The sequence below is a fragment of the Symphalangus syndactylus genome, chromosome 16 (genome assembly GCF_028878055.3).
Source record: "Symphalangus syndactylus isolate Jambi chromosome 16, NHGRI_mSymSyn1-v2.1_pri, whole genome shotgun sequence".
NCBI lineage: Eukaryota > Metazoa > Chordata > Mammalia > Primates > Hylobatidae > Symphalangus > Symphalangus syndactylus.
The window spans coordinates 11472363-11486082 of record NC_072438.2 but is presented as its reverse complement, the minus strand read 5'-3'; the positions used below and the strand labels follow the sequence as shown (position 1 = coordinate 11486082).

Genomic DNA, 13720 nt, shown 5'->3' with positions numbered 1-13720 from the left:
CACCGTGCCTGGCCTAGGATTGTTTTTTATAGTTCTGTGAAGAATGATGGTGGTATTTTGACGGGAATTGCATTGAATTTGTAGATTGCTTTTGGCAGTATGGTCATTTTCACAATATTGATTCTACCCTAACATGAGCATGGGATGTGCTTCCATTTGTTTGTGTCATCTGTGATTTCTTTCAGCAGTGTTTTGGAGTTTTCCACGCAGAGGTCTTTCACCTCCTTGGTTAGGTATATTCTTAAGTATTTTGTTTTTTTGCAGCTATTGTAAAAGGGGTTGAGTTCTTGATTTGATTCTTAGCCTAGTCACTGTTAGTGTATAGAAGAGCTACTGATTTGTGTACCTTAATTTTGTATCCAGAAACTTGGCTGAATTCTTCCATCAGTTCTAGGAGCTTTCTGGAGGAATCTTTAAGGTTTTCTAGGCAAACAATCATATAATCAGCAAATAGTGACAGTTGACTTCCTCTTTATCGATTCGGATGCTTTTTATTTCTTTCTTTTGTCTGATTGCTCTGGCTAGGACTTTCAATACTATATTGAAAGGAAGTTGTGAGAGTGAGCATCCTTGTCTTGTTCCAGTTCTCAGGGTGAGTGCTTTCAACTTTTCTCCATTCAGTATTATGTTGGCTGTGGGTTTATAATAGATGGCTTTATTACATTAAGGTATGTCCCTTGTATGCCAGTTGTGCTGAGAGTTTTAATAATAAAGCAATGCTGGATTTTGTTGAATGCTTTTTCTGCATTTATTGAGGTGATCATGTAATTTTTGTTTTAAATTCTGTTTATGTGGTGTATCACATTTATTGACTTGTGTATGTTAGACCAACCCTGCATCCCTGGTATGAAACCCACTTGATCATGGTGGATTATCTTTTTGATGTGTTGTTGGATTTGGTTAGCTAGTATTTTGTTAAGGACTTTTGCATTTATGTTCATCAGGGATATTGGTCTGTACTTTTCTCTTTTGGTGGTATCCTTTCCTGGTATTGGTATTAGGGTGATACTGACTTCATAGAATAATTTAGTGAGGATTCCCTCTTTCTCTATCTTGTGGAATAGTATCAATAGGATCAGTACTGATTCTTCTTTGAATGTCTGGTAGAATTCTGCTGTGAATCTGTCTGGTCCTGGACTTTTTTTGTTGGTAATTTTTTTGTTACCATTTCAATCTCACTGCTTGTTATTGGTTTGTTCAGGACATCTAATTCTTCCTGATTTAAACTAGAAAGGTTGTATATTTCCAGGAATTTATCCATATCCTCTAGGTTTTCGAGTTTATGTGTGTAAAGTTGTTCATAGTAGCCTTGAGTGATCTTTTGCATTTTTGTGGTGTCAGTTGTTATATCTCCCATTTTGCTTCTAATTGAGCTTATTTGGATTTTTTCTTTTCTTTTCTTGGTTAATCTTGGTAATGGTCTATCAATTTTATTTATCTTTTCAAAGAACTAGCTTTTTGTTTCATTTATCTTTTTTTTGTGTGTGTGATAGAGTTTTGCTCTTGTTGCCCAGGCTGGAGTGTAATGGTGCAATCTCAGCTCACTGCAACCTCCGCCTCCCGGGTTCAAGTGATTCTCCTGTCTCAGCCTCCCAAGTAGCTGGGATTACAGGCATGCGCCACCATACCTGGCTAATGTTTTGTGTTTAGTAGAGATGGGGTTTCACCATATTGGTCAGACTGGTCTCGAACTCCTGACCTCAGGTGATCCACCCTCGTCTGCCGCCCAAAGGACTGAGATTACAGGCATGAGCCACTCTGCCTGGCATTTGCTTTATTTATCTTTTGTATTTTGTTTGTTTGTTTGTTTCGATATCATTGAGTTCTGCTCTGATCGTGGTCATTTTCTTTCTTCTGCTGGGTTTGGGTTTGGTTTGTTCTTGTTTCTCTAGTTCCTTGAGGTGTGACCTTAGATTGTGCTCTTTCAGACTTTCTGATGTAGATGTTTAGGGCTATGAACTTTCCTCTTAGTACCGCCTTTGCGGTACCCCAGAGGTTTTGATAGGTTGTGTCACTATTGTTCAGTTTGAAGAATTTTTTTTTTTTTTTTTTTTTTTTTAGACAGAGTCTTGCTGTGCCACCCAGGCTGGAGTGCAGTGGTACAATCTTGGCTCACTGCAACCTCTGCCTCCCAGGTTCAAGCAATTCTCCTGTTTCAGCCTCCCAAGTAGCTGGGACTATAGGAGCAAGCCACCACACCTGGCTAATTTTTGTATTTTTAGTAGAGATGGGATTTCACCATGTTGGCCAGGATGGTCTCGATCTCCTGACCTCGTGATCCACCTGCTTCAGCCTCCCAAAGTGCTGGGATTACAGGCATGAGCCACTGCACCCGGCCCAGTTTGAAGAATTGTTTAATTTCCATCTTGATTTCATTTTTGAGCCAATGATCATTCAGGAGCAGTTTATTTAATTTCCATGTATTTGTGAGGGGTGACAGTGTGCTGGCAGTCCTCACAGCCCTCGCTTGCTCTCAGCGCCTCCTCTGCCTGGGCTCCCACTTTGGTGGCACTTGAGGAGCCCTTCAGCCCACCACTGCACTATGGGAGCCCCTTTCTGGGCTGGCCAAGGTGGGAGCCGGCTCCCTCAGCTTGCAGGGAGGTGTGGAGGGAGAGGCGCGAGCGGGAACCGGGCCAGCTGGAGTTCCTGGTGGGCGTAGGCTTGGCGGGCCCCTCACTCGGAGCAGCCGGCAGGCCCTGCCGGCCCTGGGCAATGAGGGGCTTAGCACCCAGGCCAGCGGCTGAGGAGGGTGTACTGGGTCCCCCAGCAGTGCCAGTCCACCGGCGCTGCACTCGATTTCTCACTGGGCCTTAGCTGCCTTCCCACCCGGCAGGGCTTGGGACCTGCAGCCCACCATGCCTGAACCAATCCCCCCTCCATGGGCTCCTGTGCGGCCCGAGCCTCCCCGACGAGCATCACCCCCTGCTCCATGGCGCCCAGTCCCATTGACCACCCAAGGGCTGAGGAGTGCAAGCGCATGGCACGGGACTGGCAGGCAGCTCCACCTGCAGCCCCGGTGCAGGATCCACTGGGTGAAGCCAGCTGGGCTCCTGAGTCTGGTGGAGATATGGAGAACCTTTATGTCCAGCTCAGGGATTGTAAATACACCAATCAGCACCCTGTGTCTAGCTCAGGGTTTGTGAATGCACCAGTCGACACTCTGTATCTAGCTGCTCTGGTGGGGCCTTGGAGAACCTTTATGTCTAGCTCAAGGATTGTAAATACACCAATCGGCACTCTGTATCTAGCTCAAGGTTTGCAAACACATCAATCAGCACCCTGTGTCTAGCTCAAGGTTTGTGGATGCACCAATCGACGCTCTGTGTCTGGCTGCTCTGGTGGGGCCTTAGGAGAACCTTTGTGTCGATACTCTGTATCTAACTGATCTGATGCGGACGTGGAGAACCTTTGCGTCTAGCTCAGGGATGGTAAACGCACCAATCAGCGCCCTGTCAAAACAGACCACTCGGCTCTACCAATCAGCAGGACGTGGGTGGGGCCAGAGAAGAGAATAAAAGCAGGCTGCCCGAGCCAGCAGTGGCAACCCGCTCGGGTCCCCTTCTACACTGTGGAAGCTTTGTTCTTTCACTCTTTGCAATAAATCTTGCTACTGCTTACTCTTTGGGTCCACACGCTTTTATGAGCTGTAACACTCACTGCAAAGGTCTGCAGCTTCACTCCTGAAGCCAGCGAGACCACGAGCCCACCGGGAGGAACGAACAACTCTAGACGTGCCACCTTAAGAGCTGTAACACTCACTGCGAAGGTCTGCAGCTTCACTCCTGAGCCAGCAAGACCATGAACCCACCAGAAGGAAGAAACTCCGAACACATTCGAACATCAAAAGGACAAACTCCGGACACACCGCCTTTAGAACTGTAACACCGCGAGGGTCCGTGGCTTCATTCTTGAAGTCAGTGAGACCAAGAACCCACCAATTCCGCACACATTTGTATGGTTTTGAAGGTTCCTTTTGGCGTTGATTTACAGTTTTATTCCACTGTGGTCTGAGAGAGTGCTTGATATAAGTTCAATTTTCTTAAGTTTATTGAGGCTCATTTTGTGGCCTATCATATGGTCTGTCTTGGAGAAACTTCCATGCACTGATGAATAGAATGTATATTCTGTAGTTGTTGAGTAGCATGCTCTTAAGTTAAGTCCATTTGTTCCAGGGTACAGTTTAAATCCATTGTTTCTTTGTTGGCTTTCTGTCGTGATGACCTGTCTGGTGCTGTCAGTGGAGTACTGAAGTCCCCCATTATTACTGTGTTGCTGTCTATCTCATTTCTTAGGTCTATTAATTGTTTTAGAAATTTGGGCGCTCCAGTGTTAGGTGCATATATATTTAGGATTGTGATATTTTCCTGTTGGACAAGGCCTTTTGTTATTATATCATCTTACTGTTTGTCTTTTTTTTTTTTTTTTTGACAGAGTCTTGCTGTGTCACCCAGGCTGGAGTGCAGTGGTACAATCTTGGCTCACTGCAACCTCTGCCTCCCAGGTTCAAGCAATTCTCCTGTTTCAGCCTCCCAAGTAGCTGGGACTATAGGAGCAAGCCACCACACCTGGCTAATTTTTGTATTTTTAGTAGAGATGGGGTTTCATCATGTTGGCCAGGCTGGTCTTGAACTCCTGACCTCAAGTGATCTGCCCGTGTGGGCCTCCCAAAGTGCTGGGATTGCAGGCATGAGTCTGGCCTCCTCTTTGTCTTTTTTAACTGCTGTTGCTTTAAAGTTTGTTTGTCTGATATAAGAATAGCTACTCTTACTTGCTTTTGGTCTCCCTTTGCATGGAATGTCTTTTTCCACCCTTACCTTAAGTTTATGTGAGTCCTTATGTGTTAGGTGAGTCTCTTGAAGGCAGCAGATGGTTGGTTGGTGAATTCTTATCCATTCCGCAATTCTGTATCTTTTAAGTGGAGCACTTAGGCCATTTACATTCAACGTTAGTATTGAGATGTGAGGTACCATTCCATTCATCGTACTATTTGTTGCCTGTATATGTTGGTTTTTTTTTGTTTTCTTTTTTTTAGTTGTATTTTTGCTTTATAGGGCCTGTGAAATGTATGCTTTAAAGAGATTCTGTTTTGATGTGTTTCCAGGATTTGTTTCAAGGTTTAGAACTCCTTTTAACAGTTGTAGTGCTGGCTTGGTAGTGGCGAATTCTCTCAGCATTTGTTTGTCTGAAAAGGACTGTAGCCTTCCTTCATTTATGAAGCTTAGTTTCGCTGGATACAACTGCCTTAAGGAGGCTGAAGATAGGGCCCCAGTCCCTTCTAGCTTGGAGGGTTTCTGCTGTTAATCTGATAGGTTTTCCTTTATAGGTTACCTGGTGCTTTTGCCTCATAGCTCTTAAGATTCTTTCCTTTGTCTTAACTTTAGATAACCTGATGACAGTGTGTCTAGGCAATGATCTTTTTGCAATGAATTTCCCAGGTGTTCTTTGAGCTTCTTGTATTTGGATGTCTAGGTCTCTAGCAAGGCCAGGGAAGTTTTCCTTGATTATTCCCCCAAATATGTTTTCCAGACTTTTAGATTTCTCTTCTTCCTCAGGAACGCCAACTATTCTTAGGTTTGGTTGTTTAACATAATCTGAGACTTCTTGGAGGCTTTGTTCATGTTTTCTTGTTCTTTTTTCTTTATCTTTGTTGGATTGGGTTAATTCGAAAACCTTGTCTTTGAGCTCTGAAGTTCTTTCTTCTGCTTGTTTGATTCTAATGCTGAGATTTTCCAGAGCATTTTGCATTTCTATAAGTGCATCTATTGTTGCCTGAAGTTTTGACTGTTTTTTTTATATATGCTATCTATATTTATTTCATTGAAAATTTCTCCCCTCATTTCTTTTTTTTTTTTTTTTTTTGGAGTGGTGAGGGGGACAGAGTCTCACTCTGTCACCCAGGCTGGAGTGCAGTGGCATGATCTGGGCTCACTGTAACCTCCTCCACCTCCTGGGTTCAGGCGATTCTCCTGCCTCAGCCTCCCAAGTAGCTGGGACTACAGGCATGTGCCACCACGCTCGGCTAATTTTTTGTATTTTTAGTAGAGATGGAGTTTCACTTTGTTAGCCAGGATGGTCTCGATCTCCTGACCTCGTGATCCGCCTGCCTTGGCCTCCCAAAGTGTTGGGATTACAGGCGTGAGCCACAGCGCCCGGCTTCCCCTCATTTCTTGTATCATTTTTTTGACTTCCTTAAACTGGGCTTTGCCTTTCTCTGGTGCCTCCCTGATTAACTTAATAACTAACTTTATGAATTCTTTTTCAGGTAAATCAGGGATTTCTTCTTGGTTTGGATCCATTGCTGGTGAGCTAGTATGATTTTTTGGGTGTGCTAAAGAACCTTGTTTTGTCATATTACCAGAGTTGGTTTTCTGGTTCCTTCTCATTTGGGTAGGCTCTGTCAGAGGGAAGGTCTAGGACTCAAGGCTGTTGTTCAGATTCTTTTATCCCATGGGGCGTTCCCTTGATGTAGTCCTCTCGCCATTTTCCTAGGGATGTGGCTTCCTGAGAGCTGAGCTGTAATGATTATTATCTGTCTTCTGGATCTAGCCACCCAGCAAGTCTACCAGGCTCCAGGCTGTCCTGGGGCTTGTCTGCACAGAGTCTTGTGATGTGAACCGTCTGTGGGTCTCTCGGCCGTGGATACCAACACAGTATTTGGGGTGTCTCCTGGGAGCAGGAGCAATCTGCTTCCTTCAGAGGATCTGTGGGTTCTCTCTGCTTTCCTGATTTATTCTTGTAGTCATTCTAGAGCAAAAGTTCACGATGCGAGCCTCCACACTCTGCTCCATCCGTCCCAGTGGGAGCTGCAATCTAGTCCTGCCTCCCATCTGCCATGATCTCCTAATTCTCTCTGATTATTGGTGCTTTGTAGTAAGTCTTGAAATCAAGAAGAGTGAGTCCTTCAACTTTGTCTTTTTCAAGATTCTTTTGGGTATTGTGCTTCCTTTGCTTGTCAGTTTTAGGATCAGTTTGTCAATTTATGCAAAAATCCAACTGGAATTTTGATATATATTGTGTTAAATCTGTAGATTAATTTTGTGAGTCTTGCCATCTTAATATTAATAGTATTGAGTTTTCTGATCCATAAACATGGGGTATCTCCATTTATTTAAAACTTTAATTTCCTGTAGGAATGTTTTATAGTTTTCAGTGTAGTATGCAAGTTTTGCTTTACCTTTCATTTTTTTAAAGGCATTTTGCTGGTTAAAGAATGTAAGTTGATAGTTTATTTTCTTCCAGTAGTTTCATAACATTATTCAACTGTTGGCTGGGTGTGGTGGTTCACGCCTGTAATCCCAGCACTTTGGGAGAGCAAGGTGGGCAGACTGCCTGAGCTCAGGAGTTCGAGACCAGCCTGGGCAACACAGTGAAACCCCATCTCTACTAAAATACAAAAAAATTTAGCTGGGCGTGGCGGTGTGCACCTGTAGTCCCAGCTACTCTGGAGGCTGAGGCAGGAGAATTGCTTGAACCTGGGAGGCGGAGGTTGTGGTGAGCTGAGATTGCGCCACTGCACTCCAGCCTGGGCGACAGAGCAAGACTCCATCTCTTAAAAAAAAAAAAAAAAGTATATGTGTACCATCTTCTGAGTTGCTTTGTTTCCCACAAGAAATCTGCTGTCATCCTTATCTTTGTTTCTATCTAGTAGTGTGTTCTCTCACCACCCCCCCTTTTATCACTGGTTTTAAGCAAATGATGTTGATGCATTTTTCTTGGTGTAGTTTTCTTCATGTTCCTTGTACTTGAGGTTTATTGATCTTCTCGGTTCTAATGATTAACTTGGGGATAAAGGACAAACTTATTATTATGTTGAGTTTTTAAATCCTTGAGTATTATATGTCTTCATTATTTAGGTCTTCTCTGATTTCTTTCATCAGCATTTTATAGTTTTCAGCATACATATCCTGTATGTATTTTGTTCATTTATACTTATTTCATTTTTTAGAGTTTTATAAATGGTCGTTTTAAAAAATTTTATTTTCACATGTTTATTGCTAGAATATAAAAATATATTAAATTTCTGTGCTTTGATCTTGTGTCCTGCAACCTTGCTAAATTCACATGTTAGCTCCAGGATTCACTTTTTATAGGTTCCTTTAGATTTTCTACACAGACATTCATGCCATGTGTTAATAGGGAAAGTATGATGCTTCGTTTCTGATGTGTTTGCCTTTTATTCCTTTCTCCTATCATATTGCCCTGGATGAGACTTCCATTATGATGTTGGACAGGGTAGAGACTAGATTTGGAGCGTAAGGTCATGGGTTTGGCTTTTGGCCCTTGATTGTCATTAAAAAGCCATTCATTTACAAGTTTAATTGTAGGCCTTTTCTCTTTCTCTCTGCTTAATTTTAAAATGTATATCTTTCTACAACAGATATATTGTCTAGGTTTAATTTATTTTGTTGTGTTTCCACAGACCCCCGTTTCTTCTGTTAGAGGAATTGTGGTGTTACTAAAACGCCAAGCAGAGGGTGGCCATGGTTGTCCAGATGCCCCGGCCTGTGGTCCTGTTCTGGAGGGCTTTGTGTCAGATGATCCATGCATCTACATTCAAGTAGAGCACTCTGCTATCTGGGACCAAGAAGAGGAGGCACATCAACAATTTGCCCGGTAAGAAATCTTCACGCATGGACTCACACCCTACTTACATGCCTGCTTTATACTAATGAAAACTTTCTCAAGGTCCAGTTTTAATAGTTTAAACTTTTAGAAGTTTTGTATGGGCACATGAAAATAAAATGGATCCAAGTGATAGAAATCTCTGCAAATACTGGCCCTCTCTCTCTCAGAGAGTATCCGGAATGGAGTTCCGTTCTTTTGTGGGAGCAGCCTGCTCCAGGACTTGAAGCAACTTCACAATGAGAAGCTAGGGAGAAAAGCATTACCCCCAGACCCTGAAAATCCCCTGTCACTGGCAGAGTCTCAGATGATTTTCCTTATCATACTTGTTCATTCATTCACAGCATTGGAAAACAAAGTTATCACTGCCTGCAAACAATAAATTGTCCTTAATACCACCAAGGATGGGACTAGTTTCAAAGCTCCATGTCTATGGAAAGAGGCAAGACCTGTCTCACCTCTTTGGACCAGCCCTCTTAGAATCACAGAATTTTAGAGCAGGCGGGGTTGCTCCTGCCACCCCTTCTGGATTCTGAAAAGCCCTTTCTGGGATGGATCTTGTACTCTTCCTCACTGTTTCTTTGCTTAGGTTATCCACATGACTTAGGCTTCTGCCTCAAATGGAGGTATCCACTGCCTTCCCAGCCCTCTGATTTAAGGCCAATTAGCCACCCTGGAAGAGGCGATCAAGGCAGCTCTGGAGGAAGCTGGGCCCCATTACTAGCCCTTCCGTGCTTCATACAGGCTCACTGGGCTCTGGGTGATTTTAGGTAACTTTTGGGGAGAAGGGGGATGTGTGACAAACATAGCATTCAGCTCCCAACAGAACCCTTCATTTTCTTTTTATGTAATTTTCTCTTTAAAGAACAACTGGTCAGGTCTAGTGTACAGAGAGCCCTTGTGAGGACAGAGCCCTAATATCTGGATGACGTTTCTGTATTTAGTTGACATTTTCCACTTGGACGTCTAGTGGTCAGTTTAGGCAAACATGTCCAAACTGAACTCCTGTCTTCCCTCGACCCTGCCTCCTGTAGCCTGGCTGTCTTAGTCAGTGTCAGCCCTCCATGAGCTTGGGCAAAAAGTCCTGGGGTTATCCCTGACTTCTCTCTACTTTCCACAAACCATATCAAGCTCTCAGCAAGTCCTATTGGCTCTGCCTTCAAGTGTAGATAGAATCTGCCCTCTGCTTATCCACTGTGTTGCTGTTACTCGGCGCAAGTTGTTAGTTCCTACTGGATCACAAGAACTTCCGCATTGGACTCCTGCTTCCACCTGCCCCTTCAGTCTGTTTTCTGTGCAGCACCCAGAACTGGCCTGTTAAAGCATAAATCAGATCACATCACTTCCCTGCCCTAAACCCTCAAACGGCTCCTGCTTCACTCTGAGGAAAACCCCAAATCACTGCTTCTTGGTCTTCTGGCTAAGATCAAGTGTAGAAAAGCCACAGGACCTATGAAGGCCCTCGCCCCCAAGGTCTGCTTACTCTGGCCCCTCCACTGTCTTCAACCTCACCCCCTCCTCTCTCCCGGCCTCTCAGTGCATTCCCACCTCCTTGCTGTTCCTGACCATGTGGTGTGTGCCTCTACCCAAGGGCCTGGTGCCACTATCCCTCCCTGCAGCACTCTCCCAAATAGCTGCATGGTTTACTGCCTCATTCCTTTGTTTTTCTCTGAACAAACTAAAAGTAAACTATGAAAACACAAAGGTACAGAGTAGTGTATACATCCACCCAGGCCAACATTATCAAAGGTTTTTCCTTACTTCCTTCTGTCCCTTTCCTGGGGAAGGGGGGAGAGGACTGGGATTAAAGAAATTCCCAACCTATTGTTTTGCCCTCTCATGACTCTAAAAACTATGGGCTTTTTTTTTTTTTTTTTCAGAGCCACAATGCCATTTTTAAACTTAACAAGTTGTATACCCAGTCCAAATTTGAAGCTACCTGATTGTCTCAAAAATGTCCTTCTACAGTTAATTTGTTGGGATCAGGACATAGCATTGGGTGGCCATGTCTCTAGTTTTTTCTAATCTGGAGCGTCCCTCAGCCCCTCTGCCTATCTTGGAGGAGGTCCCGTGTCCTGGATTCATTTGTTTGCCTCATCATGAAGTTCTTTAACTTGTTCTGTCTCCTCTTCTCCATATTTTCTGTAAACTAGAGGTAGCTCTAAATGCTTGATTATTTGGGTCCAACTTGTTTTGCGCAGCACTTCCTAGGTGGAGCCATAAGCATACTCCATCTGTGATGCAGTTGGATGGCCGGATTTAGCAAATTAAAATATAGGACACTAAATTTGAATTTCAGATAAATAACTAATTTCTTAGTATACGTATGTCCCAAATATTGCATGGGACATACTTATACTAGAAGAATACATCCCTAAAAAATATTCAGTTTTTTTCAGATAATAATTATTCATGATTTTTCTGAAATTCAGACTTAATTGGTGTCCTCCTGACTTCCCTTAGTGATGCAATTGGGTTGTTCCAGTTTTCATGGTGCTGAGAGGGAGTAGCGGGTTCTGGTGGTGTCAGCACGATCCCTTCCTTGTAAACTTCTCCCCCAAACTTTCCCTTAATGGTTTTGTCCATTGATTAGGATCATCTAAATCACTTATTTAATTCCGGCTAGTAGGATGGTGATTTTTCTAATTCTATCATTTCTTCCACATTTAGTGGCTAAAATTTTCTGTAAAGAACTTTCCTCTACCAACTAGGCTTTTGTTTACCTTATCCTTTATGTCTTTCCTCAAGAGTTACCTTGGCTAGGAACAGTGGCTCAGGCTGAGGTGGGAAGATGGCTTGAGGCTGGAGTTTGAGACTAGCCTGAGCAACATAGTGAGACCCCATCTCTACAAAAAATTTAAAAATTACCTGGGTACAGTGGCATGTGCCTATAGTTCCAGCTACTCTAGAGGCTGATGTTCGAGGATCACTTGAGTCCAGCAGTTTGAGCCTGCAGTGAGCTGTGATTGCACTACTGCACTCTAACCTGGATGACAGAGTGGGGCCCTGTCTAAAAAAAAAAAGAATTACCAAGCTTAAAAAAAAAAAAAAGAATTACCTTATCAGACCTTCCTTGACCACCCTGTATGAGATGGTACCCCACTGCCAACCCCACGTACATGACTTTCGTTTGTGTTCAGTAGTGTGTTCATTAATGTATCCCCAATATCTAAGAGCAATGCTACAAAGCAAGTGCTTAATCAATATTTATTCAATATTATCATTGAATGAATGAATGTTGAGGCTTAATTTTATAAGTTCTAGGACAATCAAATTAATACATTGCCTCAAGTACCGTAAATTGGAAATAATAATCCCAATCCTGTGATTGTATCTTTGAGATTCAAAATACATTTAAATAAATCACATTTAAATTAACACACATACTTTTTTGCACAAAAACATGTTTAATAACATTTATTAAATGACTTGTGCAAGGCCTTTCACATACACACTCTCCCTTCACCTTCACATTCTCTCTGTATGTTTGTTATACCTTATTCACTCCATTTTACAGATGAGAAAGCCTCAAATCTAGCTTTTATATATATAAATATATACGTGTGTGTGTTCATGTATATACATATACGTAAATACATGTTTTATTTTAAGAGCCAGAGTCTCTCTTTGTCACCCAGGTTGGAGTGCAGTGGTTGTGATCACGAGTCATTGCAGCCTCAACCTCCCAGGCTCAAGTGATCTCCCTCCTCAGCAACCTCACCCCAGTAGCTAGGACTTTAGGACTACAGGCATGCACCACCACGCCTGGCTAATTGCCATTTAGCTTACAAGGTATTCTTTTTGTTGTTTGTTTTATCAAGATGAAAGTCAATTGATCTCTTATTAGCGGAAGATAGAGTAGTTGGTAGATTACCTCATCACGGAACTCTTGAGTTTCAAGGATGAAGGAGCAGCGAAGGGAAGTGAGCTCCATGGCCCCAGTTCTTCTCCTTCATAAGCTCTTTACTCCCTCTTGGACACCCTCCTCACCGGTCCAACCAAGCCAAGATCTGAAACTGTTATTGGCACTTTACCCTCCCTACCATCCTGGCCGCCCTTTTCAAGGGAAACCAAGGTGAAATCACATAAAGTGCAAAAAGCCTACAAATGTCTTTCTGTGGAACAAGTCCAAGCAAAATCTAACTGCAGTTTGGCTAAGTGTGCAAAGCTCATTAGGCTCTCGATTTCTTTCTTCCTCAGCTCTAACCAAAGAACCTCATTAATGTGTTAATGAACATTTACTATAAAGAGGGATTGATGGCTTTGGTAGCTTAAGCGTTTGGGCCCTGGCAGCAGGAAGATATGGTCTCAGATCCCAGCATTGCCATTTGTTAGTCATTTAACCCTGGCCAAATTGCTTAACCTCTTCAAGACTAAGTTTTCTCATCTGTAAAATGGTTCTAGTGCATGCCAGGTAGGATTGTGATGAGGTTTCAGCGGAACAATCACTTCACACACAATGCTGCGAAGTGTTCAGCGTGGTATCTGGCACATGGTAAGTATTCAGTCAATTTTAACAATTGTGAATCCCATATTCAAAGTGCTCATGGTATAATGGAGAGACAAACGTTCAAGGTACATTATAATACAGCAAGTGTACTTCCCACTGTACTACATGTGTAGACAGGAGTACAGAAGAGATACAGAAGAGGGAGCAGCCCCCTGCCTGGGGAATTAGGGCATACCTTCCTGAAGATGGCCCTTGAACAGTTTGTGAAAACTGTGGGAAGAGAATTGTAGTCAAGAATACAGTATATACAGTGGCCCAGGAGCAAAGCAGGACGTGGCACAGCCTGGTGGTGGAGGAAAGGGAATTTAGTGCAACGAGAGAGTAGAATGTTTGAGGGGAGCTCTGGGAGAATGGGCTAGAGAGTCATCTTGGGGCCTGGCTCTAAAGAGCCCAGAGTAGGTGTACTTTGCTCAGGAATGTAGGTCTTATTCTACAGGTAATGGGGTGTTACCCAGGGATAAGCACTTGACAGCTGCATGACCTTGGGTACCTTACCTCGTCTCTCTGTGTCTCAGTTTCATCATCTGTAAAGCGCAGATGATAAATAATACTAACCTCTTGGAATTCTTTAGTTAATGTGTGTATGTG

At 43.2% G+C, this 13720-nt stretch overlaps 1 protein-coding gene across 1 annotated transcript in view; it reads left to right on the top strand.

Moving 5' to 3' along the window:
* Positions 1–13720, top strand: part of POLN (DNA polymerase nu) — a 166055-nt gene that overhangs the window by 36493 nt on the left and 115842 nt on the right. Inside the window, exon 5 of the mRNA XM_055246226.2 lies at positions 8420–8613. Within this exon, the coding sequence (XP_055102201.1) occupies positions 8420–8613 (194 nt within the window). The remainder of the gene's footprint in view (positions 1–8419; positions 8614–13720) is intronic.